The 26,704-nt window shown below is 39.0% G+C and overlaps 9 protein-coding genes and 1 long non-coding RNA gene across 14 annotated transcripts; 5 read left to right on the top strand and 5 right to left on the bottom strand.

Annotated features, from left to right (window-relative positions):
* The first annotated feature begins 123 nt into the window (after positions 1 to 123).
* Positions 124 to 6,674, top strand: LOC107042181 (MAGUK p55 subfamily member 2). Of its 2 annotated transcripts, XM_015263093.1 has the most exons (8): positions 129 to 517; positions 1,856 to 1,971; positions 3,284 to 3,577; positions 3,701 to 3,937; positions 4,392 to 4,866; positions 5,134 to 5,468; positions 5,688 to 5,762; positions 5,889 to 6,674. In XM_015263093.1, exons 1-8 carry the CDS (start codon positions 433 to 435, stop codon positions 6,063 to 6,065), a joined length of 1,794 nt encoding a protein of 597 aa, XP_015118579.1. In that variant the 5' UTR covers positions 129 to 432; the 3' UTR covers positions 6,066 to 6,674. The 2 variants fall into 2 exon arrangements, with proteins under 2 accessions (XP_015118580.1, XP_015118579.1); XM_015263094.1 differs by lacking the exon at positions 5,688 to 5,762 and having other exon boundaries at positions 124 to 517.
* A 155-nt stretch (positions 6,675 to 6,829) lies between these two features.
* On the top strand, positions 6,830 to 10,184 carry LOC107042180 (endoplasmic reticulum-Golgi intermediate compartment protein 3). 2 transcript variants are annotated; one of them, XM_015263092.2, is made up of 8 exons: positions 6,830 to 6,997; positions 7,316 to 7,422; positions 7,624 to 7,740; positions 7,832 to 7,869; positions 7,947 to 8,017; positions 8,092 to 8,315; positions 8,475 to 8,603; positions 9,714 to 10,184. In XM_015263092.2, the coding sequence occupies exons 1-8, from the start codon at positions 6,873 to 6,875 to the stop codon at positions 10,046 to 10,048; spliced, it is 1,146 nt and encodes a 381-aa protein (XP_015118578.1). In that variant the 5' UTR covers positions 6,830 to 6,872; the 3' UTR covers positions 10,049 to 10,184. The 2 variants fall into 2 exon arrangements, with proteins under 2 accessions (XP_015118578.1, XP_015118576.1); XM_015263090.2 differs by having other exon boundaries at positions 7,264 to 7,422.
* On the bottom strand, positions 8,615 to 9,432 carry LOC107042260 (reactive oxygen species modulator 1). Of its 2 annotated transcripts, none has more exons than XM_015263258.2 (3): positions 9,306 to 9,432; positions 8,964 to 9,122; positions 8,615 to 8,837 (listed from the first exon to the last, which is right to left on the bottom strand). In XM_015263258.2, the coding sequence occupies exons 2-3, from the start codon at positions 9,092 to 9,094 to the stop codon at positions 8,729 to 8,731; spliced, it is 240 nt and encodes a 79-aa protein (XP_015118744.1). In that variant the 5' UTR covers positions 9,095 to 9,122; positions 9,306 to 9,432; the 3' UTR covers positions 8,615 to 8,728. The 2 variants fall into 2 exon arrangements, with proteins under 2 accessions (XP_015118744.1, XP_015118743.1); XM_015263257.1 differs by having other exon boundaries at positions 8,964 to 9,106; positions 9,306 to 9,428.
* On the bottom strand, positions 9,685 to 11,833 carry LOC107042259 (transcription termination factor 3, mitochondrial). Its single transcript, XM_015263256.2, has 3 exons — positions 10,841 to 11,833; positions 10,569 to 10,744; positions 9,685 to 10,492 (listed from the first exon to the last, which is right to left on the bottom strand). The coding sequence occupies exons 1-3, from the start codon at positions 11,500 to 11,502 to the stop codon at positions 10,215 to 10,217; spliced, it is 1,116 nt and encodes a 371-aa protein (XP_015118742.1). The 5' UTR covers positions 11,503 to 11,833; the 3' UTR covers positions 9,685 to 10,214.
* A 769-nt stretch (positions 11,834 to 12,602) lies between these two features.
* Positions 12,603 to 14,210, top strand: LOC114841436. The gene is made up of 2 exons (XR_003783116.1): positions 12,603 to 12,643; positions 13,639 to 14,210. It is a non-coding gene; the product is annotated as an uncharacterized LOC114841436 (long non-coding RNA).
* LOC107042219 (calcineurin subunit B type 2) lies at positions 13,882 to 16,504 on the bottom strand. 2 transcript variants are annotated; one of them, XM_015263148.2, is made up of 5 exons: positions 16,103 to 16,504; positions 15,877 to 15,916; positions 15,520 to 15,740; positions 15,062 to 15,271; positions 13,882 to 14,984 (listed from the first exon to the last, which is right to left on the bottom strand). In XM_015263148.2, the coding sequence occupies exons 1-5, from the start codon at positions 16,103 to 16,105 to the stop codon at positions 14,937 to 14,939; spliced, it is 522 nt and encodes a 173-aa protein (XP_015118634.1). In that variant the 5' UTR covers positions 16,106 to 16,504; the 3' UTR covers positions 13,882 to 14,936. The 2 variants fall into 2 exon arrangements, with proteins under 2 accessions (XP_015118634.1, XP_015118635.1); XM_015263149.2 differs by having other exon boundaries at positions 15,529 to 15,740; positions 16,103 to 16,499.
* On the top strand, positions 16,265 to 18,034 carry LOC107042218 (3-oxoacyl-[acyl-carrier-protein] reductase FabG). The gene is made up of 4 exons (XM_015263147.2): positions 16,265 to 16,574; positions 16,915 to 17,250; positions 17,352 to 17,553; positions 17,686 to 18,034. The coding sequence occupies exons 2-4, from the start codon at positions 16,931 to 16,933 to the stop codon at positions 17,926 to 17,928; spliced, it is 765 nt and encodes a 254-aa protein (XP_015118633.1). The 5' UTR covers positions 16,265 to 16,574; positions 16,915 to 16,930; the 3' UTR covers positions 17,929 to 18,034.
* LOC107042217 (programmed cell death protein 2) lies at positions 17,768 to 20,311 on the bottom strand. The gene is made up of 4 exons (XM_015263146.2): positions 19,428 to 20,311; positions 18,833 to 19,256; positions 18,629 to 18,731; positions 17,768 to 18,544 (listed from the first exon to the last, which is right to left on the bottom strand). Exons 1-4 carry the CDS (start codon positions 19,792 to 19,794, stop codon positions 18,362 to 18,364), a joined length of 1,077 nt encoding a protein of 358 aa, XP_015118632.1. The 5' UTR covers positions 19,795 to 20,311; the 3' UTR covers positions 17,768 to 18,361.
* Positions 19,922 to 23,887, top strand: LOC107042216 (sorting nexin-27). Its single transcript, XM_015263144.2, has 6 exons — positions 19,922 to 20,540; positions 20,770 to 20,907; positions 21,092 to 21,316; positions 21,550 to 21,860; positions 21,946 to 22,466; positions 22,562 to 23,887. Exons 1-6 carry the CDS (start codon positions 20,215 to 20,217, stop codon positions 22,628 to 22,630), a joined length of 1,590 nt encoding a protein of 529 aa, XP_015118630.1. The 5' UTR covers positions 19,922 to 20,214; the 3' UTR covers positions 22,631 to 23,887.
* Positions 23,230 to 26,307, bottom strand: LOC107042215 (tyrosine-protein kinase transmembrane receptor Ror2). Its single transcript, XM_015263143.2, has one exon. It carries the CDS (start codon positions 26,019 to 26,021, stop codon positions 24,057 to 24,059), a length of 1,965 nt encoding a protein of 654 aa, XP_015118629.1. The 5' UTR covers positions 26,022 to 26,307; the 3' UTR covers positions 23,230 to 24,056.
* Positions 26,308 to 26,704: the final 397 nt, after the last annotated feature.

Raw genomic sequence — 26,704 nt, 5'->3', positions numbered from 1 at the left:
ATAGTCCTCGCAGTGCAACTGGAGGGAAATGAGACCTGTATAAACAACTCCGTCGCGACGTAGCTTCACTATACTTCTCAATGATATACATGTATGTAACATTGTGAAAGCTCTTATACCTAAAGCGCTTCAAAGTTCGATCGGATGTGGAGTATACGTAACCCTCTCGTGGAGGATCTATGAATAGTGCGCGTTCAGGCACGGCTTGAGACGTCCACGTTTTTTTTATTCCTGCCGAAAAAGTTGAATTTCTAAGGAGGCGGCATTGTCATCCTCATTGTCTTGACACTCTCCTCGCTACTCCAGAGATTTAAATCAACTGTAGAATGAAGGCCAAGCTGCATTTGCCTTGACCCTTCGCCGAGCAGTTTGATCGATTTCTAAATGATAATATAGAAATGCTCGAGTAAAGTTTAATTGAAAGCAGCGACCATGAAGAGCCGGGTTTTGACGTGCTCTCTTGAATCATCGTTCACACATGGTAGTGGATACAGGATAAACTTAGAATCGAGTTCCGGTAAGTGCATCTGTGCGTTTCTCTCCAATTCTTTTGTGTTTGAATTTGTTATTTTTTATTCTCACCATTCGCCACGAGTTCCCACTTGGGTTTTTTTAAGTCACTTCCCACTTTATTTCAAAACCACACGCTCCGGGCAACATGCGGAGGCAGTTTTTAAACTTCTTCCGATAAAGACGAATGGTCTTACAAGTTTTTGTGGCTTTTCAGCCGGTTTCGGGGGAATTATCGTATTTTTTTACGACTCCTAACGGTTTTCTCCCACAACTTGTAACCATTCAGATAAATCTTTCTCTCCCCTTCTGAGGTGTGAAAATTTCATTGTGTAATCCGGAGTCATTCAAACCCTCAGCCCCTCGTCTTCCGTCTCTCTCCCTCCCTCTTTTGTGAAGTGTTTAGAATCCGAAACTGGCCCAACCGCGGGTAGGCCTCTGCCCCTACCCCGAACGACTTAACAGGTGTACGAGGGTCCTGGCTTTTTCTCCGGCTCAGTTATCTCCATCGCCTTAAAGACGACAGTAATTCTGTGTCACCCCCTCTGTCTCTCTCTCTCTCTCTCTCTCTCTCTCTCTCTCTCTCTCTCTGGTCCATTTAATTTTATCACTCGAGTGATAAAATTTAACGGGAAAAGGAAATGCCGCGAATCCCTCAAACGAAGTGCTGCTCCCGAAGTTAATTAATACGCGCGTAATTGTGGATCATTAGGTGTGATGACGTGAATTTCTCAGATGCGATGATTGGCATAAGATTGTGAGTTTGTGAATTACATAAAATAGGCACTCGGTCGTCTTTATGATGGTGATCTTCGGGAGAAAAGAGAAACCGGACGACCGGCGATTGCTCGCCAGCATGGATGAGGTGAATAATGGGAAAATAAGGCATCAAGAGGACAATGGTAAAACATAATTAAAGTACACAAAAAAAAATCTTCCTTCGTGATACAATTAGTGCATGCGAGCCCTTTAAACGCTCTACTTATCACCCGAAAGTTTCGCAATATCTATGACACGACCTGTGCAACTCAACCCGAGTATCAATTAACATGCAACTGCCACTGGGCGCAGCCTCTCGAAACACCGGGCAATGTTTACGCAAACCCCCGCTAAGTATTATCAACGATTTCCCAAGACAATTCTCTATTTCTTTCGGAATTCAGGGAATTTTGGAAGCCACCTGTGGCGGTATGCATTTATTGATCGCCACCACGCCCGAATGCGGCCCTCCGAACCCTGGGTTCACCGCGCAGTTCCCTTATCTAATCCCCCACCCCTCTATTTTTCCCCCCTAAAAACCCACCCTCTGATCTAGTTATGGAGAATCCTCTCGTGATTGTTCCAGCTGCCTTCATGCACGTCAGGGACAACATCGGGGAGCTTGGCACTGTTGCCGATGATACGGATTTACTATTTTTGAAGGGATTATTGGACAGTCCAGTTGTTACATCTCTAGTCAAGGTCAGTATTAAAATATAATTGGATAATTAATTATAATTGAAAAATTCATGTTCAAAAAATATTAATTTCTGTGAAGTTGAAGTTGAAGTTAAAGTTGATTTTCTTTTTCGAAATGGACTCCTAAGATGGCCAAAATAATTTCGACAGCCCTCCTTAAAAAATTGCAAATTTTGACTTGAACCGTTTTACCGCTTTAATTGGTAATGAATTACACGCAGTTGGAAGAAAATTCAGGCGGGGGTTTTTTTTATTTATTTTAATACCGATGGGAACTTAAAGCTCATTCAGAATCGAAATTCTTATCCGTCCCTGGATTTTAATGTATACCACATTGCATACCAGAAACTACGGCGACTCCACTCGTTTCCCACAAGTTAGCCAGTCCCCCACCTGTTTCGTTAAAAGCCAACCGTACGGGTCTCGCCCGATGCTATCGAGAGAGGTGGATTAGGCGCGGCGCTGGCATTGTGACGCTTTCGATCCCGTGGAAATCCGAGTAGATGAAGTGCTCTTTCATCTTCATTAAAGTTTTATTAAATTAAAGACATGAATTTCACGCGGTGACGTCCAAGTTAATTAATTAGATCTGTTGTAAGGTTTCTTGCCACTTCACGCAGTTGATTTATGGTCAACATCAGGTAGGTGCCATGGGAGTGTCCCATTGTGGAATTTTAAGTAATTAGACCGTAATTATACTTTATGACAAATATCCATGGGAATGAGACACCCTAAAAGCATTCGAAAATGAAGTTATTTCCTGACTATTTGAGTGAAAGTCGCAGTTTTTTTTTGTGTGGAGAAAAGTGTGTCAAATACTTTTGTTTTTTTCAATCAACATGGCTTCAGTGCTCTTTAAATCTATTGTCCCTATTTTACACGTGGGTGGGATGACATATATTGCGAAGGGAATGTCATAGATGTTGTTCGCGCTGGATCGCTCCAGAACGATGACTAACACATTACGTCAGTTATAATAACTGAGTGTGTTTTCCTTTCGTTATTATTGCACGTTCAAACCAAACCCTTTTTTATGGAGCAGGTGGGGGGTATCGGTATGAAAATACAGATGTCAAATGTTTCGGAGAGATCACGCGCAAAAAATTTCATAGAAAAACCTGGGGAATTCGATAAAAAATTCTATTGGAAGTGCTATTCGTTTTTGGCCGATTCTATTGAATTCCGCAGCTTTACTGCGCGTTATTTTTCGGAAAGAATCAGTAGATTTTCATTTTTCTATACAGCCTTTCTTATTGAGACATTTTCTACAGGAATTCCTCGACATAAATGTTCCAAGTTTTCATTCGTGTTTCAGCTTCAAGAAAAACTAGCGGAACCTCCCGCCTTCTTAGAGCCAGTTCATCATTCAATTTGTGACATAGTAGACGAAATAAAACACGTCTTTGAACACTCACGCGACAGCAACGCACGCCAGCTTAGTAATCTCCTTCGAAAATCCCACGTGAAAGCGCTTCTGGAGACACACGACGCAGTGGCTCAACGTCAACGAGAGCCAGCAACTTCAACAGTAGTATCAGCAATGCCGAGTGACGAAAGAACAGAGACGATCAGGGTAGTTGGACTCAGGCGTAAAGAGAATGAACCGCTGGTAAATAAATTTAAAAAAATCAGGCTGCACTTTCCCTTGAATTAAATTTAATATCACTCTCCTCAAAATTACTATTCAATTCTGTTCTGGATTTTCGAAATTAACTCGTTTTGCTTGTCCCAGGGCCTCACAGTACAAGTAGACGAAAATGGTAACTTGATAATTGCCAGAATACTGGGAGGAAGTACAGTGTCGAAACAGGGTCTTCTGAGACCTGGTGAGGTGATTATGGAGGTCAATGGGAAGGCTGTACATACACCTGATGAACTCCAGCAGGCGATACAGGCAGCTAAGGAGAATTTATCCCTCAAAGTTGCACCTGGCATTGCTAATGATGGAAATAAACCCATTAAATCGACAGTGAGTATGGAAAATATCCGTCAGGCCACCTAATTATAATTTTATGTCTACCACGATGATTATGATTTCATGTCTGTGATTGTGATTACGATTTCGTAGCTGAAATCTTGTGTATGTATTCTTTTACTTTATTCTTTTACTTGAACATACATTCGTACAATGGCGAGTCGAACCAACAGCCCGATAAAAAATAGTTATGTATTGATCGATAGAAAGGGCATGGATAACAATTAATAAGAGAGTATTTATAAGTAAATAGCATAATTAGGGTTAAAATTATCTATTCAGCAGAATATGATTTCTTAATAAAAAAAATATGGGGAGAGAGAGATTTATTATGGAAATTATGCTGTGGGAAATAACTTCAATCTTGTATATCAGTACTAATATTTTCGTGTCATCCATCATTTCCATTCGTTTTCTTTCATAATTCCTATGCAATTATTTCATCTAGTGCTACATGAGGGCCCTTTTTGACTATGACCCATCAGAAGACACTCTTCTCCCGTGTCGAGAGATAGGTCTTCCATTCCAAAAAGGTGACATCCTCCAAATAGTCGACCAAGCCGATCCAAACTGGTGGCAAGCAAGAAGGGTCGAGGGAGAGGGACTGGGCCCCCCAGGTCTCATACCCTCCCTCGAACTGGAGGAGCGACGCAAAGCCTTTGTCCCACCCGAGGCAGACTTCGTTCACAAAATCAGTATCTGTGGGACGAGGATCTCTCGAAAAAAGAAACGAAAGATGTACGAGTCGAAATCCAATGGGGAGTTTGACAGTGCCGAACTGTTGTTGTATGAGGAGGTGGCTAGAATGCCACCATTCAGGCGCAAGACTCTTGCTCTCGTTGGACCCAGAGGGGTGGGAAGGAGAACCCTCAAAAATCGATTGATTAATAGTGATCCCGAGAAGTTTGGAACGATCGTACCATGTAAGTTCATTTGAATCACTTTCATTTTTTTATTGGTCAAGCGACCAATTGAAGGATCTAATTAGGGGCAAGTGGAATAAAATAGAAATCTTCTCTTAGTGCTGAAATAAATTTGTTTTTAAGACGTGAATATTGAAAAAATATGTCAGTGTCCAAATATACATAAAATTAAAGTGCGAAATAAACTCCCGGCAGGAGGCATTCAATTTAATTCTGAGAAAAAAAAGTGATATTGATACTTTGAATTATTTGTTGATGGTAATTTAGACACGTCAAGACCCCCAAGAGTCCTCGAGGAGAACGGAAAAAGCTACTGGTTCACAGACCTGGAGACGATGGAAGACGACATAAAACAGCATCGTTATCTGGAGCACGGTGAGCACGGTGGTCACCTTTATGGAACAAAACTCGATTCAGTTCGTGAATTAATTCGCGCTGGGAAGATGTGCGTTCTCGACTGCAGTCCAGCAGCTCTTAAAATCCTCCACAATAGCACGGAGTTCATGCCTTACGTCATATTCATTGCTGCGCCTGGAATGGAACAACTGAAGACACTCTACGACCTGGGGAGGACTACTGGAGCCAGCAGTCGTAATTTGACTGTACGTACCAGAAGAATAATAACAAAAATATGAATTTAATTATTTCGAATGCTTGCCAATTCCTTTGGAACATTCTCTGCATGAAGTTACTGTGCTCGAATAGATATTTCTGCTCGAAAAAAAATCAAATTCATTCAGAATAATTATGTTAATTATTATTCCTTAGTAAATACTTATTTTATTTAATCGTAAATGTGTTTGAATGTTGCAATTTGGTAGTTTGATCGTCAAAGCTCCATCAGGTACAGCTCGAGACGCGCCAGAACGCTTGAATCCCTTGCATCGTTGTATGAGGTTTGTACATCCGCATGAACATGTTGTTCAACTGTATTTCATTCCTTACAAGTATTTGAATTTTTCCACTCATTTCGAAAGAGTGAATTTTATTTTAAGCAATAAATGTGTTTGTGTATCTGATAGGAAGACGATCTGAAATTGACTCTGGAGGAGTCGTCAGCCTTGCAACGAGCTTATGAAAAATACATCGACATGGTCATCGTCAACGAGGACTTTGACAATACGTTTAGACAAGTTGTGGGTGCTTTGGACGCCCTAGCAACTGAACACCAGTGGGTGCCTGTTAACTGGATCTATTGAGTGGATTTCCCTGATTTTAACTTAAAAAATTACTATTAGAGCCACTATTACACCCAAATTCTTTAATTTTAGTCAGTGAATTCAACGTTTTTGTGTTCATGAGAGAGCTTTGTATTCTTCGTACATTCAATTATTCATTTGCCAGTTGTTATTCCTATTTTAATGTACCAAATGATGAATAGCGAAATCCGGGAAAGGGAATGATGCTTCAATCAGCAAATTTTAGACACCAAATGAATTGCAAATTCACTGTAATTTCTATTGAATAATGAGGAACGAGGAGCGAGTGAGTTTTGAAAGCCGTCCATTTACTTTTAAGAAATAAAATTATGTTTTTTGTATTCTAATTATTTTATATAACACGCGAAAAGGAATGAAATACCTCTTTGCGTAGTTTTTAGTTGAAAATGTATTTCCATAATTATTTGAATGTATTTTTGTTTATTTATCCCGGCACTCGCAGTGCCTTGAAACAATTGTAAAACAACCCCAAGAATTCCCAAAAATGATCAAAATGGGCAAATGCCGCAAAGATCGAAAATTACAATCAATATTTTATATATTGTAGAAATAAAATACATTGTTGTAGAAATTGAAAAAAAAAACTCTTTTCAGTACGAAAAAAAAATTAGAGTGATACGCTCGTGGAACAAATGAAAAATAAATTTATTGAACCATAAAACCGAAAAAAAAACGTCAGCATTTTTGAAGATACACCTTCCCTGCGGCGCATGCGTACTGGCGAACAATTGACGTGTATAAGAGCTAACGTAAGCATACGCCAACAGTAAACGCCCAATTGTTTTCATGTTTCTAGTAAATACAATCAAAGTAAACAATGAAAATGACAATTGCCGATGTTTTGAGGAAAATCGATGCTTATCCAAAGACTCTGGAGGATTTCCGAGTGAAAACGTTCAGTGGAGCACTGGGTAAAGTTATCAACTACCGGTTTTTCAATGACATTTGATGATTATTTGATTTTTCATTCGTTACCCCTGATCGAAAGAACAATTATCCATTTCCTTGAAATATTTTTTCTCTCCTGGGGTTCCCTTTCACATTTTGAAGCAGAGAGAGTCCGTATATTTGGAGTTTTATTCATGCCGAAGAGCTGGGGGACATTGTTAACCTTAAAAATAACCCAGTGGTTGTTGACACCAATATGGAATCAATTATTAAAATTTTCTCCTTTCAGTTACCATCATAAGTTCTGTCATAATGGCTCTACTTTTCTTCTCGGAACTCAGAGATTATCTAACACCTAATTTGAACGAGGAATTGTTTGTCGATACCTCGAGGAGTTCGAAGTTGAGGATTAATTTGGACGTTGTTATTCCCACAATTTCCTGTGATTGTAAGTATTGAAACGCGCATGGATATCAAAAAGACGTTAAAGACCAAATTAAAGAGATCAATACAGTGAAACGAGAGATAAGAATGATAAAGTAAAAGCAACACTAGCTTAAGAGATGTTCAGATCGAAGGAAATTAATTTCATTCTGAGTCCATGTTTCAACTCTTCATTTCGATAAATTGAGGAATTTTTTGATTACAGTGTTATCATTAGATGCCATGGATACCACTGGTGAGCAGCATCTCCAAATAGAGCATAATATTTACAAGAGGCGGTTGAATTTGGAAGGAAAGCCCATTGAAGAGCCAAAGAAGACAGGTTTCGTAATAATTGTCAAATACAACAATATCATCTCATCTTTTTATTTGCTAGTGATGTATTAATCACATAATTCTGTTGTATTCATTAGATATCGCTGAGACGAAAGTAACGAAGAGTGATACAGAGGTAATTTCAACCATTAAATTAATATATCCAGAAGAGAAACTTGGAAATATTGCTGTATTACAGAAATTTCTTTGCAGTCTCACGAAACTTCCACTGAAGCCCAATGTGGGGACTGCTACGGAGCTGCAAGTGAAGAGTTGGGCATAAAGTGAGTTTTATCCAATGGATTAATAGCCCCCATTTAATTCATCGACAATTTGAACTTTTAATTTCAACTCTTAGATGTTGTAACACTTGTGAAGATGTGAGAGAAGCCTACAGAAAAAGAAAATGGGCCTTTCCCGAAGTCTCCACGATAAAACAGTGTCAGAATGATAAATCTGCTGAGAAAATGAAGAACGCTTTTCTCGAGGGATGCCAGATTTACGGATCCATGGAAGTTAATAGAGTTGGCGGTAGTTTCCACATTTCACCTGGTGATAGCTTCTCTATTAATCATGTTCATGGTAAGAATTACTGAGAGTGTTTTGGGACCTCATCAATTTAATTAACGAAACGTCACATCTTTGATAATTCGATGGATGTTACCTTTTTATTTTCCAAAATTTTTTATTTCTGTGCGACAATTCGTGAATAATTTTCAGTGGATTTATGATTTTTTCCAGTTCACGACGTTCAACCCTTCGCCTCGAATCAATTCAACATGACCCATAAAATTCGTCACCTAAGTTTCGGAGTAAACATCCCAGGAAAGTCAAATCCAATGGACAATACGACTGTCATGGCTGAAGAAGGTAACTTTAAATACACTTTATGTATTATTTTATTAAGAATTTCAACAGTGAATTTTTCAGTTATATTGTACAGCTCCTCAGTCTAAGACAAGATACATATTTCGTCAATGATAAGTTAATTGATACTAGCACCTTATACCTGTGCCAATAGCCATGAATGTACCGAATGTACCACCTCCCTGTATCATCGTCTTTCCCACGTTATTTATCAATTCTCTGCCTCGTAAGCCGTACCTGAAACGAAAGAACTCATAGAGAAAAAAATAAAGATTTGGCTGCAACTGCTCTCGAGTTATTGACCGCAGAGGATCCCTTGATATTCTCATAAATTATAATGAGGAAAGAAATGATAAAAATTACCTCAACGCTGAGAAGCCTCCAAAAAGGGCCCCCGATGCCATTCCCACGCAAAAACCTATTCCAAAACCCATTTTCATTCTGTCCCAACAGGTTGGGCCTTGCTGATAAACTCCACCCGGTACAGCTGGCATATTGAATTCCCCCTGGAAGAGTTCCACACTTGATTAAAAAAACAGCCCAAAACCAATAAAACAAGGAAATATTTCTTCCTAATAACTGAACTTTACTCTCACACATGTGTACTATTCACAAAATCAACTCTGTCATACCGAAATTATTTTACAAGCGCTAGATTTCGAAAACAGATTAGAATATGAAAATCTATTTCTCAGCAGTACTTACTGGCTGTCAAACTCGTTCTGATCGATTTCCCTGTCTTGAATCGGGAGTTATTCTTGAGACAGCATTTACGTGCGTTCTAACCCCTCAGGTTGCACACTACTGGCGGCCATGATGCTTTTCATGATAAGAAAAAAAAGGAGGGGAAATTCCGCGCACGCGCCTTTTGAAATTTTCTTCTATTTCATTTTTGAAATTCTTCATTTTCACTTTTGAAGGATTTTTAAAACTCAATTAGAATGGTTACAAATTTTTTTATCGGTGGATGACATCAACTGTTGATTTTACATTCAATTGAATTTGAAAAAATACAATTAAACTGAAATTAATTATCTATTAAATTTATTTATTATAATTATTCTTGTATTTTTATCCACTGGGCTCATAAAATGATGTTGTTTTTATTTTTAGGTGCAATGATGTATCAGTACTACATAAAAATCGTTCCAACGACGTATTTTCGTGCTGATGGAGCTCAACTACAAACAAATCAGTTTTCAGTGACGAGGCATTCAAGAAAGATTGCCATGTTCAGTGGTGGCTCCGGAATGCCAGGGATCTTCTTCAGTTATGAACTGAGTCCCCTAATGGTGAAATACACGGAGAAGAAAAAATCCTTTGGGCACTTTGCGACAAATGTTTGTGCAATAATCGGCGGTGTGTTCACAGTCGCTGGGCTAATTGACACTTTCTTGTACCACTCGGTTCGAGCGATACAGAAGCAAGAACTAGGAAAATTCAGTTAGAGACATTCCAAAATTATGTTCAAGCAATTCGTACAATTGTACATTACCGAAATCTACTATTTAATTGTCTTCAAGTCTGAACTTTGTATTTTATTAAATCAAAATGAATATAATAAGAGAGTTGAGAGGAAGACTTTTTAACGAATTATTAAAACTTTAATTATCTCTACAAGGTTTTCAGGAACATGTCGTACAATTCTATCGAGGACTTGGCCCTCTTCGTGCAAAACTCAAAGTCAGTGCCCATAGCCAAGGAGTCCAGTGGGACGTACAGAGGCTTCTTGGCGTCGTACTGGGCTCGTTTCAATGCCACCAGAAACAAATGTCTCTGTTTCAATCTCTCAACTCTCGTTGCGATGACGCTTGGCTGTTTGGCTATAATTTCGTGAGGAATTTCCATTACCTCGTGGACGTAAATGAAAGAGGCTATGAGTGCAAGTCGTGCTGTAAGAAAAAGAATTACGATCAATTAGCATTGAAAAATCAAGAATTTAAGTGATTGATCATTCTTTCACCTCACCTTTCTCCCAAATTTTTGGTTTATTTAGGAGAATTTCTTTGGCCTGATCATCATCGAAACCCATCTCTTCTTTGATAGCAAATGTGTTATCTCGGATGTCTTTGAGTGCGAATGTGATCAGTTGAGGTCTTCTGTGGACTAGAGCTCTCACTTCAGATCCAGAAAGTTGAAATTCTCTGAAATACAATTGCGAGGGATTGAAAAAATTCAATAGAAGATTTAATGCAAATTGTCCATGCACGGCAAATGAAAATAATAAGACGAAAAATTACCTCTGAAAATATGCCAATTTATTATCAATCTCATCAGTCCTCCAAGACAGCCACCGAGGTGCTTCCGTGACAATCCTTGCAATATCGTTTTTATCAAAATTGTGAGCTCTCAAGTATCTAATCCTCGTCCTCAAATCATCCATATCCTCCTTGAAGATGAGGGGATTTTTCGTGATAAAGGTGCTAATCCTGTCTACCGGTACTCCACAGTCGTGCAAAAACTGAATGTACGGCTTCATCTCCTCAAACTTTTTCGACAGAATGGCCTCCATCGCCCCTTGCTGAGCCTCAAGCTTCCACAGCTCGACTCCTAGCTTCACCAACTCCTGTATCGTCTCTGATTTGTTCGCGTAGGCCGCGAAGTTGAAGGATGGCCGGTGATATGGCCCCAAGTCCGACATGTCTTCATCACACTCATCCAGGGCACTCGGATTCTTCATGTCTTTCACCAGGTCCTTCAGGAATATGTCATCAACTGCCGATGAATCCTGAGGATTCATCGGCACGATTCTCACACTTTCGTTCAATTTTTCCCTATTTGTCGAGGATTCTGCACTTGTGGAGTACTTTCGGAGCACTAAATTCGCTGGATTAACCTCACTTTTCAGTTTCTTTTGGAGCAATTGCCGGGATAACGGCAATAAAGCCACACATTTCCTCATTTTTTTGATTCTCTGTTCACATTTAAACTTGAGTTACTATCATTTTTTTACATAAATCCGTTGGAAAGTTTAAATCGCAGGAGTTCTGTCGACACCGTCGTGGTGTTTTGAAATGAAAATCATGGAGGTTAGGACGAGGCGGCGATGGCGGTGGGGGTACAGAGAAAAAAGTTTCACACATACGACGACCTGGGAGCCTATATATTCTCGAATTGAAATCGTACGTTCGACTTCAACAAGTCACATACGGCCCATATATATTAAAAATCAAAGCTGAAAACCAGATTTTGTAGCAGAAATGTCAGACAAGAAGAATAGAAGAATAGAATATGCGCGGCTGGTCCCTTAAAGCGCCCAGAGTCACCTAAATCATTCGATCTTTTGTAACATCCACCTTAGTTTCGGTCAGTCACACAGCCTCAGCCCTGTGTTTCTCACTAGGCTAATAATAGGGCCTCTAAATATGAGAAATGTCGCTAAAGATGATGTCTGTTTTCAATTGAAAAGCAGAGTGTCTAGGAGGACAATGGGGTCTAGGGAGTATGTATAGAACATTGGGGTCTAGGAGTCTCTCCCTGGTTCAAAACCATCTTCAGAGGTCCTAGCACGCCATTTCTCGACCCGCTCTTTCATTTGAGCCCAAAAAAACATTTATATCTTGTCTGACATCTCTTCTACAAACTCTGTTTTTCAATTGAAAACCTGCCTGTGCCTACCTGTGCCGGTAACTCGACAGCACTCGGCAGTAGCAGTCTCGCTATAACCAGCTATAACCTTTCAGAATAGCAGAGTTTGCGATGGCAACTGATAAACAACACATTCGGCACTGCATTTTATACGAATTCCAACAAGGAAAAAATGCTTCTGAAGCACGGGAATCATTGTGTAGTTTTCTTGGTGCCGACGTTGTATCTTATGAAACGTGTAATTATTGGTACAGACGTTTTAGAAGTGGTGATTTCGATCTGAGTGACCAGCCGCGTCCTGGACAGCCTCGAAAGTTTACAGATGCGGAATTGCAAGCTCTACTGGATGAAGACTCAACGCGAACGCAACAAGAGCTTGCAGCTCGGTTAGGAGTCACCCGAACAGCTATTTCTAAGCGTTTGCGTCAAATGGGAAAAATCCAAAAACTTGGAAGGTGGGTCCCACATGTGTTCGTGTTGACTGAACACAACCTAGGTTAACGTATGAACACGTGCCTTTCACTGCTTGCCCGGCAATAACAAAAGGACTTCTTGTGGAGATTTGTGACGGGTGATGAAAAGTATATTTTTTACGAGAATAAATAAAATAGTATATTTCGTAACGAGCTAAAAAACATTTTTTCACGAGTTACGAACAATATTTTTCATCACAATGTGACGGAAATTGGACTTTTAGGCACGCGGAGCGTGCCGAAAAGTTCACTTTTCGTCACAGCGTGATGAAAATGTTGATATAAATGAGTTTGATTATCGTGACTAATATTGCGTTTTTATCTATTATCTGACCGTTATCGCTACGCGTTCGTGAATCCATGCCTACACGGCTGTTATGACAAAAAATACAGTTCGTCACGCGGCCGAGTATATGGCTGGTGTCATCATTGAATTCCGTCGGCTAAGAGTATCTCTCACGTTCCGAACGCACTAGATAGAGTTCCGTGCTCTGTTCTCCTCACTCTAGCCCCTCCACTACTGACCGCGTACCCAAACCTTGAACGCGTCTCCCCACTGAATTTAGGCGCACGATGAGAAAATCCCTCACGTTATCAACAAAATATTTTTTATAAATTCATTGGTGCATTCTGAATTTCATATTTGAATTGAAAGAAAAAGAAAAAAGCTCAATTAGAAAATTTTTCATCTCTTTGATCTCATTTCAATGGAACGGAATAAGAAAAATGCAAAGAAAGATGATCAGCAAGAAAATAAAAATATCAATTATGCAATGTATCCGCAAAATTTTCTAATTGATTTTTTTTCCTTCAATAATGTAGGAAGATTAATATTTTTCGTGGTCTGATTTCATTGAGAGGAAATGAGAAAAATGCAGGGAGAGATGATCAGCAAGAAAATAAAAAAAAACATTTTTTATTTTTCTGAAAAATTTCAAAACTGATTTTTTTTTAATGACCTAAAAATATCAATCAAGGGTCAAACGGGAAAGGCAAGCGGATAGTCACGATGCGAGGATCAAACATCGCAAGGGTCAATTGTCGGAACGGTCAAACAACAGATGGAGGCAGGACAATCTCAAAGGTCAAATGACCACAAGCGGCAACCGAGGTGGCAGGAAGGACAATCATAAGGTTCCAACGTTCATGAAGACCAGACGAAAAGAGCGGAAAGGAAAATTGTCGAGGGTTTAACGGGAATAATTCACTTGGACACAGGATCAAGATTCATGTATTTAATATTTAAATTACTTTTTCTCATATTTTTTTTTTATGTTAACTTTGATTAGACAAAAGAGACAAATAACACACGACGAGTAAAATTAGTTATCTGAACACAATTACACATCCTGTAGAATTCATCATGTTCAATTTCAGTCTTTGCATACTTTTTATTTTGTTTTTATTTTATCGTGTTTTTCAAAATTTTCACGCAGTAAATTTCATTTGTTTTCTCCCTTTTTCTATTCTTCCGTGTGTAATTGTGTTACCTAATAACTCAATTTAAATATGTATACAATCAATAAACATTTGACCAGGACATTTTAAACGTCTCGGTAGTTTTATTACTTTTTTTTTCTTCCTTCCTTTTCCATATTTTCTCACCATTGAATGAAGAAAAAAAAATCATTATTGATAAAAATGAACAAAATTATCGAAAGTACCAAGGCCTTCAGTGGCTTACCGTTACTAATTAAGATTAAACAATGATAATGAACATTTGGAGCACTTTTTTCTCCCTTCTCATCCATTTGGTTATTTATCTTTGACTGTTCGGAAAACATTTGCACTGTAAATTATTCCTAAATAGAATTAAGAAGTATGTACTCTATTTTTCAAAAAATTTACAGGAATAAACTAAATAATAAATAACAGAAGAGAAGAAAAATAAGGGAGTAAAGATCTTAAAACATTTGTTTTTCCTAGCAATTGCACAATATTCAACACGATAAGTATTTTTACGATTATTTTAATCAGAAACATTTCTTTGTGCTCTGGTGAAATGGAAAAAAGAGTATATTTTTAGTCAGTGAGAAATAATTTATGATAAAAATGTATCGAGAATTTTTCTAGCTTTAGTTTTATCATTTCCCTTTTCGTTTATCTAAACAGATCTTTGCTTTTATAATTATCGAGTGAATCTATAGCTTATTTTGTTTTTTGGGTTCTTATAAACTATTTAATGCAGTAATGAAGTCGAAGTTTCATCAACGCTCAGCATTTCTTCAACATTCCTTTTTTTTCATTTTCTTTTTATCTAGGATAGTTTGATTGATTATACATCAACCACCATCTTCTTATGAATATCAGTGTTACCGACCACCTGGAAAAGCAACGGTATGCATCAAAATAAATCCGGCAATGCGGTAAATCCTCAATACAAACAGGAATTATACTCACAGAACAAAACTCTTCGAAGCTAATTTTTCCATCCTCGTCCTTATCGGCGAAAAGTATTGTCTTGTCGACAATTTGTTGTAATTGAGTATCTTTAAGATTATTTCCTACCATCATTTTCAATACTTGGAACAATTCACCATTACTAATAAATCCATCATTGTCCATATCGTAAATTCTGAATGCGAACCGTAATTTACTTTCTTTATCACCCTGGAAGAGAAATTGCATTCTTTTGTTTCACATCGAATAAATACTAATATCAATGATATTAATATTTCGAATGCCATGTATAAAACACAAATCATCATACATAAAATCTTGAATATATTCGACTCTAAATAAAAAGATGACTTTGGTATTTATAATTTTTCACTTGATGGTCATTCACATTCTGTAATTTGTGTTTTATGCATATTGTTAATAATAAACATCATTGCTCCGAAAAAAATAAAATTTACTTTTTTTACCTTGACACTGAATTGCGATACTCCCTGAATAAACTCCTTGAAATCCACTTCCCCATTGCCATCAGCATCGAATATATCAATGACACGTTGTACAAGTGGATTTTGTTGTAATTCTGGTAATGACATAAACTCATCGATACTTAACGCACCACTGTTATCAAGATCCAATTTCCTAAACCTCTTTCCCAATCTCCTTATTTCATCAGCATCAACTGCAACATCATTTTAAGATCAATGAAATTATCGAAACAGCAATGGCTAACTCACGATTCCCCCAAGTAACCACAAAAACCGATGAACATGAGAATACAATATACAAATTGGAGTAAAATAAACACAAGGACTCACAGTTTGAACAGAGTTCCATGGGTAGGGAGCTCTCGTTACCCTGAAAAATAACGAAGAAATGTGTAATTTCAAGGTAAAGTGGTGGATCATCGTGACTACAGATTAAAAAAAACAGGTAAGACGTCTATATTTTGAGAGTAAATCCAAAACATTGGACTCCTTCCCTCCGAACAACAGATGAAAAAATTAATCTCAACATTCCAACGAATAAAAAGTACTTATTCACCATTTTTGGTCGATTTTCCTGGTAATTATCACACGAAAATAAAGGATAACACGTCAAAATTGATCAGCAAACAGCAGCAATCCCAGGTAGACTCCAATGGCTGGTCTCAACTCGTTAAAAATCTTGGAAAGCGCTTGCGTACAAAACCCACCTTCCCACGTACACTTACGTGTGATGCCTGTGTGCCGTAAATAGCTAGTTTTGTTCCCCCAGTTCGATACCACAAAAAACAAGAAAAATGGAATGAAAAGGCAGACGCTTTTACGGCGACACCTGCAACCCCTTCGTCACGAGAGAGAATTTTCATACACTCGTAAACAATCTTGTGGGTTTTTCCCCCTCTTATTCTGATGCTTGGAATGTTTTTTTTTTATGGAATCGTGATAAAAACCCACGCCAGCCAACGGTCGTGTGAGGTACTAGTGCAGAACGAGTTGTGATAGCCGATATTGAATTTCTGGAATTTCTTTTGGTGAGTTGATGAATCCTCTGACATTCATTCTCGAAATTCCATTCGCATTTTCTAAAAAATATGTCACCATTATTCTCCGTTTCGTCACCATAACGAAATTCTTATCAAGCAAAGGAGTAAACAACTGGAAGGATAGATAATAATTTTTTCTCTATGGATACCTAAGAATTATTATTATCACTCAATCATTGTTGTAAATAGTTTTCGACATCTCTGTTCGATTGTCAGCAATTATAAAAATAATTGAGTCTCCAAAAGTTTTTACTGTCAGTGATAGTGAGAATAATTGCATAACTGCAGATAACAGCCTGGCAACATCATCATTTCCATATTTATTCAGATAGGAGACACCAGCAATGTCACAATTCCTGGGTAAAGTTGTTTTGATAACCGGTGCCAGTTCCGGTATTGGAGCAGCAACGGCGATTCATTTGTCATCACTGGGGGCCTCCCTATCGTTAACCGGTAGAAACCTTGAGAATCTCGAGAAAGTGGCTGCCCAGTGCAGAGCCCCAAAGCCGTTTATCCTTCCTGGGGAACTGACCAATGAAGAGGACACCAAGAGGATTTTGGAGTCGACCATCAAACATTACGGAAAGCTGGATGTTTTGATCAATAATGCTGGGACTATTGAACGTGGGAGCATTGAAAATACGAGTCTGGAGCAATACGACAGGTGACAGCTTTTTTTATTAATTTTTTTCCCGATTCTTCCTTGTGAATTAAAATTAATAACTCTTGAATTTTATTTTGATTTATATGATTTGCTCTTTTTAGAGTTTTCAATCTGAATGTACGCTCAATGTATCATTTAACGATGCTGGCAACTCCACATCTGATTAAGACGAAGGGGAACGTTGTAAATATATCGAGTGTTAATGGCTTGAGATCATTCCCAGGTGTTTTGGCATATTGCATGAGTAAATCAGCTGTTGATCAATTTACACGCTGTGTGGCCATTGAATTAGCTGGAAAACAGGTAAAAATGAGGGAGAGTAGAGTTAAATGAACACAGATTTTTTTTCTAATATTTACGTTAAAAAATTATTCCTGCTCGCTAATTCGAGGAATTCAATGAATTATCGTTTTTGTTATCGCGATAAATTTTCAGGTGAGAGTGAACGCTGTAAATCCAGGAGTAGTAATCACAAATCTCCACGAGAGGAGTGGAATGAGCGCAGAGGAGCTGCAAGCCTTCTTCGAGCGCAGCAAGACGACTCATGCACTTGGCAGACCAGGCCAGCCCGAGGAAATTGCCAGAACTATTGCTTTTCTGGCGAGCGATGATGCAAGCTTTATAACTGGAGCTACATTACCTGTGGATGGAGGCAGACACGCTCTCTGTCCGAGATAAACTCATAAAGTGCATTCATAAATCTATCGTTTTTACCTTTTTTTTACTTTAAAAATAAAGAGGAATATTTTGCAATAAATAAATGTTCATGTGAAGTATTTTTACAGCTTTGTGCATTATTTTTTGACCTGTAGTTTTTAATTGACTTTTTCGTCAAAACCACTGCCATCATGGCATCACTAAACTACTTTTCTTCCGGCAGCATGGCCCTCATTTCTTCACGTGGAACAAATTAATAAGAGGATTGCTCATTAAAATAAAAAACTCACCTATGAGCTATTTCAACTCTAGTCATGTGGCAAAATGCATATAAAATCCCCATTTATTATGTGGTTTTAAAACCATGGATGCAGAGAGTAATATTTTGCAATAAATAACGATGAATCCTGGAAATGCCAGTTGTTAATCTTCTATTGGGTATTCTGTATTAAAATTAGGTATTTGTTTTGGACAGGGCTTTCTTCGAGCCGACAATGTCTTGTTTCCAGATAAACTCTGAGCAATACCCAGATTTGGGTATGCAGGAATTTTTGCACGTGAAGATTGACATTACACCCCAGTCGAGATCCTTCACGACGTCAGAGGAGCCCAGGTAATTCAACAATTGTGGCATGATCTGGAAAGAAATGGGAAATTAGTTCAACGTTATTTCTTCAATTGAAATTACCGAAAAGGTGAAGAGCTTTGATTTTTCACGCACTTGGAATTCGAATTGCCTGTCTCCACCGCACTCCTCACACTTTGGAATGTTCTCGGGTTGATTGTGTGCAGAAATGTAGAGAGGAGAACCTCCTCGGTCATACCTATGAAAAAATATCATTGATTAAAAAAATTGAGAAACATGAAAAAGATCATTGACTAATTCTAAAAAAATTACATCTCAAGATTGAAAAATGCGAGTCACCTCAACACTTGATCTGGATGTTTATCAACTCTACTCCGGAATTCTGTGAAAACCTCGTCCTCATCCTCAGCCATCTTGACCCCATCGACTTCCTTTTCCGACTGAAGAGTCCCAGCTTTTCCACTCTTCACCATCAATTTATACTTCTCCATCTCTCGTTTCTCCTTCTCCATCTCATCGACCTCATCATCCTCAGAATCCTCCGAGTTCTCAGACTCCGTTATCAACTCCAACTCTGGAAACAGAAATTTATGGGGAGAGTCCTCGGGCTTCTTCGAAGGATCATTGCAGATCTCCTTGTGCCCAGTCTTCCAGTCGATCACTTGATGGCTTTTGGAGCAGTAGCTGACTTCCCTACATTTTGCACATTTACTGGGGGCTGACAGTCCACAGACGTGACAGGTTTTCGTCCACTTGTCGACAGCTGTGAAGTTCATGCAACAGCACGATTTATTGGCATGTTTATGATTTTCAGTCATTAATTACTCAAAATTGGCAGAGAGTAATTGAAAAAAATTTCCCATCATTTTGAACGCAAATTTTAAAACGCATTTTGATTCATAAAAATCGTATCATCGAGTCGCTAAATACTCACTCAAATCTGGTCTCCAGTCTTCCCTCTCCTCAGGTGCATCAAACGGATAGAACTCATTTTTCCTGCTCAACTGTTCCCTCAGAACCTTCAAATTCCCCCCATAATTCTCCTTACAGCACTCGCTCTTCTTACAAACGAACACAAAAATTGTTCGATGAAAAGTCGCATCATTAGCAAAATAAGGGGCATAAACTTGACACAGGAAGACACATGGATCTCCACATGCTCCACACTCAACATCCTTAGCCCCCGGAACATTCTTGAGGTCCAGCCAGGCCGGTTCACCCCCCACTTTGCTCGGAAAAAATCTGCTCTGCAGTCTCCAGCGTTCGCACTCCTCCACAAATCCAATATCAACCTCTCCCATTGCTGAGCCAATTGTTGAAATTACGACGATCAACTGTTTGTTTACGAACAAGCGCTCCAATTTGATATTTCCAGGTTAGAATACTCATTTCGGAGTCACGGCAGCAGGCAGCGCATGTTTTAAGGAGTGTTCTCATAGGTTCGAGCGACCAAGAAACCATTGCCCCCGAAAAAAAAAATGATAGCAGTTAGGGGGAGGAAATATCATGAAGAGTCCGAAGAATCCGCAGATTCCCCTGCCAATGAATTAATCCACCTTGTTCTTTCGCAAGATCCACCCCCAAAAACACGCGTAGAAGAGCTCGTGAACAATCAATAAACCCCTGAACCAACTATCAAAGAAATGTGGAGTGTATTCGTCACTGTTGGAGACATTTGGTGCCCATTGAGAAGGGATTAAAGATTGAAATAAGGTATAAAGATGGCGGATTGTGCATCGGAGGTACGGCATTCATCAGCGAGTAACGAGTGTGGATTGAATCAAAATATAACAATGATTAACAATGGACGTGTACCTCAACACGGTATTACCACTCAGAATCCTATCGGTCAGGGTCCACGAAGTGTTACTATTTACAAAACTGAAACTGGTTTTGGATTCAATGTACGTGGACAGGTGAGCGAGGGTGGTCAATTGAGGAGTATAAACGGTGAACTTTATGCACCACTGCAGCATGTCAGTGCTGTTCTGCCCCATGGAGCTGCTGAGAAGGCCGGGGTCAGAAAAGGAGATCGAATTCTTGAAGTGTGAGTTGTTATTTTCATGCTCCAAAATTTTTTACACTTCAATTGGTTTTTTTCCTTGATATCTCCTGAACAAATGGTGCAATTCAGACAAATCAAATTGCATTTTAAATGCCGTAGAAATATTTTTAAAATGAAACAAAATTTAGAAATTTCACTCTAGCAATCTCGAGTTATTGATGATTAAAGATGGACCTAATTTATCATTTATTTCTTATTGTGCTGTTTGCAGAAATAATATTAATGTGGAAGGAGCCACTCACAAACAGGTGGTAGATCTGATAAAATCAGGGGGTGATGTTCTGACGTTGACTGTTATATCAGTGACACCCCAGGAGGCTGAGCGACTGGAGCCATGTGAAGATCTAAGGTAATCTCATCCATATGCTCGAATAATTGAGAATGCTCAATTCTCATGACCCCTCCACCTGTCGGATGATCCACACATCATCCATCATAATCTTCCTTCATCATTCATTACATAATTAAAGTCGATATTTATATTCACAACCAAAAATCCAATCGGTTATACGAGTACACATGTTTTCTTGCAGCTATCAATCAGTGGATTACAGTGAGAAACGCTCACTACCAATTAGCGTGCCAGATTATCATGTGCGTGAACGCAGACACGAGAGATACGTTGTATTCAATGTGTACATGGCAGGTCGTCACCTCTGCTCCAGAAGGTATCGAGAGTTTGCTGCTCTTCACATGGCACTAAAGAAGGAATTCATTGGGTTTAATTTTCCTAAACTACCGGGCAAATGGCCTTTCCAGTAAGTTTATTTTGGAGTTTTATTTGTTGTCTATTAGATGGAAATGACGTGAATTTTTTCTTTGCACTGCAATAACAATAATCTTACAGTAATGTTAAAATAAGATAAAAAATTGAAATAACTTAATAATCAATACTTCGCTCAATTTAAGGTACTTGTTGTTATGTTGTCAACTGCTGGCTATACCGAGTCAATGAGACAATCAATTCATTCATAACTCATTAATCATTTAGATTGAGCGAGCAACAATTGGACGCTAGACGACGTGGACTCGAGCAGTATTTGGAGAAAGTCTGTGCAGTACGTGTGATAGCCGAGAGTGATGCAATGCAAGAATTTTTGACTGACAGATTGGAGGAGGATGGCGATCAGGGGCCAGCAGTCGATTTAAAAATACTACTACCAGATCGTGAAGTTGTAACTGTCACTGTGGCTAAAGCAGCCCTAGCTAAAGATGTTTACGAAGCGACATGCTGTAAAATTGGATTGGATAATGAAACCGCCAAGTATTTTTACCTCTTCGAGATTGTCGAGTATAATTTTGGTGAGCATGTCCCTCATGCCATTCGATTTTCTCTATTGACAGTGACTCCTCGAAGAAACTAACAATGAATCTTTTTTTTTTTAAGAACGTAAATTACAGCCTCACGAGCATCCCCACACCCTTTACATTCAGAATTACTCGACTGCCAGTGCCACGTGCCTGGCAATACGTAGATGGTTATTCAACATATCTAGATCGTTGAGTGAACAGGCACTCACGTGGATTTTTTGGCAGACTGTTGATGAAGTTAATCGTGGTCATATCAATGCTGGAGAGAGATTGTATCAGTTAAAAGCCCTGCAGGATGCATCCAGAAAGCACGAATACTTGAAATTGGCTCGGGAACTGACTGGCTATGGCGACATTGTATTTCCCCATTGTGCATGTGACTCTCGGAAAGAGGGGCATGTCATAGCTGCAGTGGGTGCTGGAGCTTTCAAATTGCATGCAGCTAAGGAAGATGGAACACTAGAATCTCAGGTTGTTGAATTCCAATGGAGAAACATTACACGATGGGAGGTGGATGAGGAGGGCATGGCTTTCTGTTTTCAGTACACGAGGCAGGACAATCGACCGCCACGATGGCTCAAAGTTTTTACACCCTATGTAAGTATATTAATCAATTAATTCGATGAAAATTTATTCCTTCGCATTAAAAAAATTCTTGAATAATAAATTATGTAATCGGTTTTTTCATGCAGTATACGTTCCTGCTGGACTGTTTCGAGCGAATAACCGAGGAGTCAAAGTGGGAAGAGGGCGAGGAATGACAAAAAAAAATCGTAAATTGGAAAAATTGAATTACTTTTTCCCCCCCCACTTTGTACTGTAAATTTCCACCACTACCCCAAGCTTCAGTCTTTTCTTTCTCCTCAGTTTTATGCGACAAACTTGCTAGTCTACTTTAGAGTCATTTACTGTCCTATTTTGTATATACTTTGAAGAAGGAAAATGAAGGAAACTGCAATTAAAATTGATCATTGATGAATGAAAAACGATTAAAATTCTCCTCGTGCTGTTGATGATAGTGGCACATTTTAAATATGTAGTATAACAATTATAAAAATTGTTGAAATTATCGATAAAGATCTCTGTGACTGTACTGCATCATTCTAAACGAATTTTAAGAACAGGGAGGGGAAATCAATTAAAGTATTAGGTGAAAATTATTTCATAATTTTCCGAGATAGAAGAGAATTAACGGCTTAATCCTAATCAATTATTTGGCCTACTAAAGTCACTAGTCTTATGAATTCGTTAAATGCTGATGTTTAAAATTCCATTTACGTTAGTAATTGTATGTTAATCCCCTGCAATATTCGAATATAAAATTTAAAGATATATTCAGGGAAATGAAGAAAAAATCATGTTGAAAAACAAAATCAATTTATTTTTGTTCAATTGTATATACTTAATGTTCCTGAAAAAATTCCATTTCCATAGCTTTTATTTATACAATAAGTCATTCATTCCCAAACACGAATGCCATTATTTCTATTTTTTTCGGATCGTTATAACTTTTAAAAAAAAACAAAAACAATGATCTGTAAAAGGTATTCGGCCTATCGTACACTAGGCCCCCTCGCTATATTTAATTACACATTGTTAGTTGAAAATGAAACGTATTTTTGTGTTTTAAAAATTATGTTATGAAATTTACAATTGTTAAATTTTGTTGGTAATGTATTAAAGGAAAAAATGAAACACCAACGATAATTATATACATAAAAATCTGAAGTAGAGCACGTTGTATTGAAAACACATTTGCATTTACAATTAATAGCCATAATCTTTTTTTTCCATTTCGACGTACATTATACATACACAATTTAGAACAATGAATAATTGTATTACTCAAGAGTAAACAAACAACAGACTAATTCTTATGTAAAGAACGGATACACATTGTTTTCCTCAGAGAAATACTAGTTTAAAGAAAGATATACTTAGATGATATAGAACAAAAAATGGAGAGAATAATAAGTCATATTCAATGAGAAAGAGAATAAATAAAAATGCAGCGATCACGTGAGGTTTTTGATTATTATCCTTGTATGAGTATCATTGTATCAGTTCCTCTGGTAATTAGAGAATAAAAAAGATGTAAAGGAGTACAAAAGATGTGCGTTAATTGGCACCAGTCTGAAATCATGGCGTCATAATCCATCGAATATTTTCGAAAATAATAATACTGTATTAAACATGAATCCTCAACGCAATGCTCTCAGATTTGTTTTCCGCCTCGAGTCCCACCTTGATTTTCTCGAGTGTCTCGTGAATTACCCGAAAAGGAGGTCTGTCCGCAGGCCTCCTATTCCAGCAGACCTTCATGAGATCATAGACCTGGGGTGGAGTATTATCCGGACACTGCAGGACACTCCCCTCCTTAATATACTTGACGACTTCCTCATGAGTCATACCGTAGTAAGGCTGCAGAGCAAAGCTGAAGATCTCCCAGAGGCAGACAGCAAAGGCCCAGACATCGGACTCAATCGTGTATTTATTGTAAAGAATGCTCTCGAGTGGCATCCACCTGACAGGAATGGCGTCCTGATCGTCCCCTTTGTAATAATCCTGAAGATATATCTTCTGGGACAATCCAAAGTCCGCGATCTTCACGACCATTTGATCATTGATGAGGCAATTTCTAGTGGCTAAATCTCGATGCACAAATTTTCGATCAGAGAGATAAACCATCCCCGAAGCCACCTGAATAGCGATATTAATCAAATCCATGTGAGATAGCCTCGAGTCATCATTATCATTGAACTTGTATCCATTAGACGGTGAGCAACTCCTCAGAAATTCGTTCAAGTCTCCTCTCCCCATGTACTCGAATAAAAGACACATCGGTCTCCCCAGAGCGCAGACGCCCAGCAGTTTCACGATATTCGGATGATCGAACTCAGCAAGAAGACAAGCTTCCCTCTCGAAATCCACGAGGAGATCCTGGGAGGCTTCGTCCTTCAGCATCTTGACAGCGACGTTAGTGAACTCCTCGTTGGGTATGAGTCCCGGGGCTTTCGCCTGGAACACCCGGCCGAAGGCACCCTGTCCCAAATCCCTGACATAAATAATGTTGTTACGAGGGAATTCCAACTTCTCCAACTTGGGATTGAGCTGGGCCCCAGTCCTGTGGTAGGCGTCATTATTCGGCAGCTTATCTAGATCAATATTGACATCTGGATTGGGTGCGTTGTAGTAGCCATTATTTCGTTGTTTCTTGAGCCTCTGGGTCAGGAAAAGTGAGACCAGTGATCCAAAAATGAGGACAAAACCGAGAGCTGACAGTGTCAGAGTGAATCCAGGGGTGAACAGACTCTCCATCATTATCTCGTTGGAGTCGACTTTTATTTCTGGGTTGACCTGAGTCTGATTCTCACACACTGGGATGTCGCAGTGCTCCCAGCGAACCTCAGGGTTCATCGTGAAGCACCAAGGCACCAGCTCATCTCCCCCAGCGTTCCTGCAGAAGTTCTTTCCATAACGAATCTGGGGAAAAACGTTGGGGGGTTTGTTGTGGAAGTGGGGCTGCTGGGCGTCCCAGGGCTGGCAGTCCAGGCCACTCTTCGAGCGATTCATGTTCCCCATGTAGAAGCGACCATTGTCCCTGACGCAGTCATACGTCACCAAGTCCTGATTCATATCAGTAAGATGTATGTGCGAGCACGTGGTGACTCCCTTCTGCAATTTTGGCAGTACATCACAGTCTGGAAGTCTAAAATGACCACGAGATCTTATATAAATATCCCTCTGTTTATTGTCCTCAATGAGCGCCCAATCGTTGAAGCAGAACTCGTGTCTTATCGCCTGACAGTCTTCGTAGCAGAGGGGCAATCTCTCCGATTTATGGCACATGGGAAATGCGTAAACACAGAGCATTTTCTCAGCTGCCGAGCGACAGGGTTCCTTCAACTTTGAGATCAATTCCTCCCAGAGGTCCGTTGTTATCTCCTCGTTGAGAAAACCCCCTGGATTGTCAGCTGAATCATTGAACCATACTTTGCCGATCCCCGTTAAATATTTTCGGCATATTTTTCCGTTGTAGGGAGCACAGTATCCCTGTGATTCAATCGTTTGTGAGCATTCTGTGCTCATTATATTGACAATAAACACGAGCGCCCAAGGGATTGTGATAAAAATACTATTTACCCCCGTCATGACGCTGTCTCTCGCTCGATGTATGTTTTCAAATCAAATTATTGATTCATTGTTGGCCTGTTGCTTCACCTCGTCATTTTCATTATCTCAAAAGTCACATTTCAACCTTTGAAACACCGTCGATAAACAGTAAAAAAAGTCTCTCACTGGTCCACACATTATTTATTGAATGTTTTAGGTGTAAATAGTTGAAATTTATTATTGACTTGGAATGTATTGTTGTGTAGGACGTGAAATTATTTTTCAACGCTCATTGGCAGTTTGTGAGCATGAGGACGCCAACTGGGGGGTTAGGGAGCTTTTTGGGATGAATATGCAGTTGGGATGTTGTGGAGGGGATGATGCCCCCCTCTTGCCCCTTTCGAGGGAGTTTGTACTTTGTTATTTGTGAAAAATCCATCAGATATGTGCATTCACCACTTTTTTTTACAGTTTATTGTTGATGTTGAGAATATGTGGTATCATAATCCTCATAGGCATCATGTTATTGAAAATATTTATTTATAATTCTCTATGGTAAAGGGATATCGGTCAGCCAGAAATATTTGTTTTACCGACGAATGGTGTGTAAACGTTCTGTCACAAGGCTGACAAGGGTCACAAGGGTCACCAGCATCGCAGGCAACGCACGTGCGCATATAGGCTTGTGAGTGAAAGGCATGTTTTCCCGCGAAAATTATGTA

This window comes from Diachasma alloeum, unplaced genomic scaffold (assembly GCF_001412515.2).
Source record: "Diachasma alloeum isolate Michigan unplaced genomic scaffold, Dall2.0 Dall_scaffold_00430, whole genome shotgun sequence".
Taxonomy (NCBI): Eukaryota; Metazoa; Arthropoda; class Insecta; order Hymenoptera; family Braconidae; genus Diachasma; species Diachasma alloeum.
This window is presented reverse-complemented; position numbering and strand designations above follow the sequence as displayed.

Bases quoted from the DNA above. Each gene is read 5' to 3' on its own strand.
- LOC107042219 (XM_015263148.2), bottom strand. The intron at 15,741-15,876 runs GTGAGTCCTTGT...ATGATGTTGCAG, and splicing joins CATGGAACTCTGTTCAAACT to TTGATGCTGATGAAATAAGG. The intron at 14,985-15,061 runs GTGAGTATAATT...TTGCTTTTCCAG, and splicing joins GCTTCGAAGAGTTTTGTTCT to GTGGTCGGTAACACTGATAT.
- LOC107042181 (XM_015263093.1), top strand. From the start codon at position 433: ATGAAGAGCCGGGTTTTGACGTGCTCTCTTGAATCATCGTTCACACAT. The intron at 518-1,855 runs GTAAGTGCATCT...TGATTGTTCCAG, and splicing joins AAACTTAGAATCGAGTTCCG to CTGCCTTCATGCACGTCAGG. The intron at 5,469-5,687 runs GTACGTACCAGA...GCAATTTGGTAG, and splicing joins CCAGCAGTCGTAATTTGACT to TTTGATCGTCAAAGCTCCAT.
- LOC107042218 (XM_015263147.2), top strand. From the start codon at position 16,931: ATGTCACAATTCCTGGGTAAAGTTGTTTTGATAACCGGTGCCAGTTCC. The intron at 17,251-17,351 runs GTGACAGCTTTT...TGCTCTTTTTAG, and splicing joins AGTCTGGAGCAATACGACAG to AGTTTTCAATCTGAATGTAC. The intron at 17,554-17,685 runs GTAAAAATGAGG...ATAAATTTTCAG, and splicing joins TTGAATTAGCTGGAAAACAG to GTGAGAGTGAACGCTGTAAA.
- LOC107042180 (XM_015263090.2), top strand. From the start codon at position 6,904: ATGAAAATGACAATTGCCGATGTTTTGAGGAAAATCGATGCTTATCCA. The intron at 7,870-7,946 runs GTAATTTCAACC...ATTTCTTTGCAG, and splicing joins TAACGAAGAGTGATACAGAG to TCTCACGAAACTTCCACTGA. The intron at 8,604-9,713 runs GTAACTTTAAAT...TTTTATTTTTAG, and splicing joins GACTGTCATGGCTGAAGAAG to GTGCAATGATGTATCAGTAC.
- LOC107042216 (XM_015263144.2), top strand. From the start codon at position 20,215: ATGGCGGATTGTGCATCGGAGGTACGGCATTCATCAGCGAGTAACGAG. The intron at 21,861-21,945 runs GTGAGCATGTCC...TTTTTTTTTAAG, and splicing joins GATTGTCGAGTATAATTTTG to AACGTAAATTACAGCCTCAC. The intron at 22,467-22,561 runs GTAAGTATATTA...TTTTTCATGCAG, and splicing joins TCAAAGTTTTTACACCCTAT to TATACGTTCCTGCTGGACTG.
- LOC107042260 (XM_015263258.2), bottom strand. From the start codon at position 9,094: ATGCCAGCTGTACCGGGTGGAGTTTATCAGCAAGGCCCAACCTGTTGG. The intron at 8,838-8,963 runs GTAATTTTTATC...CTTTCGTTTCAG, and splicing joins GGAGGCTTCTCAGCGTTGAG to GTACGGCTTACGAGGCAGAG.
- LOC107042215 (XM_015263143.2), bottom strand. From the start codon at position 26,021: ATGACGGGGGTAAATAGTATTTTTATCACAATCCCTTGGGCGCTCGTG.
- LOC107042259 (XM_015263256.2), bottom strand. From the start codon at position 11,502: ATGAGGAAATGTGTGGCTTTATTGCCGTTATCCCGGCAATTGCTCCAA. The intron at 10,745-10,840 runs GTAATTTTTCGT...ATTGTATTTCAG, and splicing joins AAATTGGCATATTTTCAGAG to AGAATTTCAACTTTCTGGAT. The intron at 10,493-10,568 runs GTGAGGTGAAAG...TTTTTCTTACAG, and splicing joins ACCAAAAATTTGGGAGAAAG to CACGACTTGCACTCATAGCC.
- LOC107042217 (XM_015263146.2), bottom strand. From the start codon at position 19,794: ATGGGAGAGGTTGATATTGGATTTGTGGAGGAGTGCGAACGCTGGAGA. The intron at 18,732-18,832 runs GTGACTCGCATT...ATTTTTTCATAG, and splicing joins CATCCAGATCAAGTGTTGAG to GTATGACCGAGGAGGTTCTC. The intron at 18,545-18,628 runs GTGCGTGAAAAA...ATTTCTTTCCAG, and splicing joins ACAGGCAATTCGAATTCCAA to ATCATGCCACAATTGTTGAA.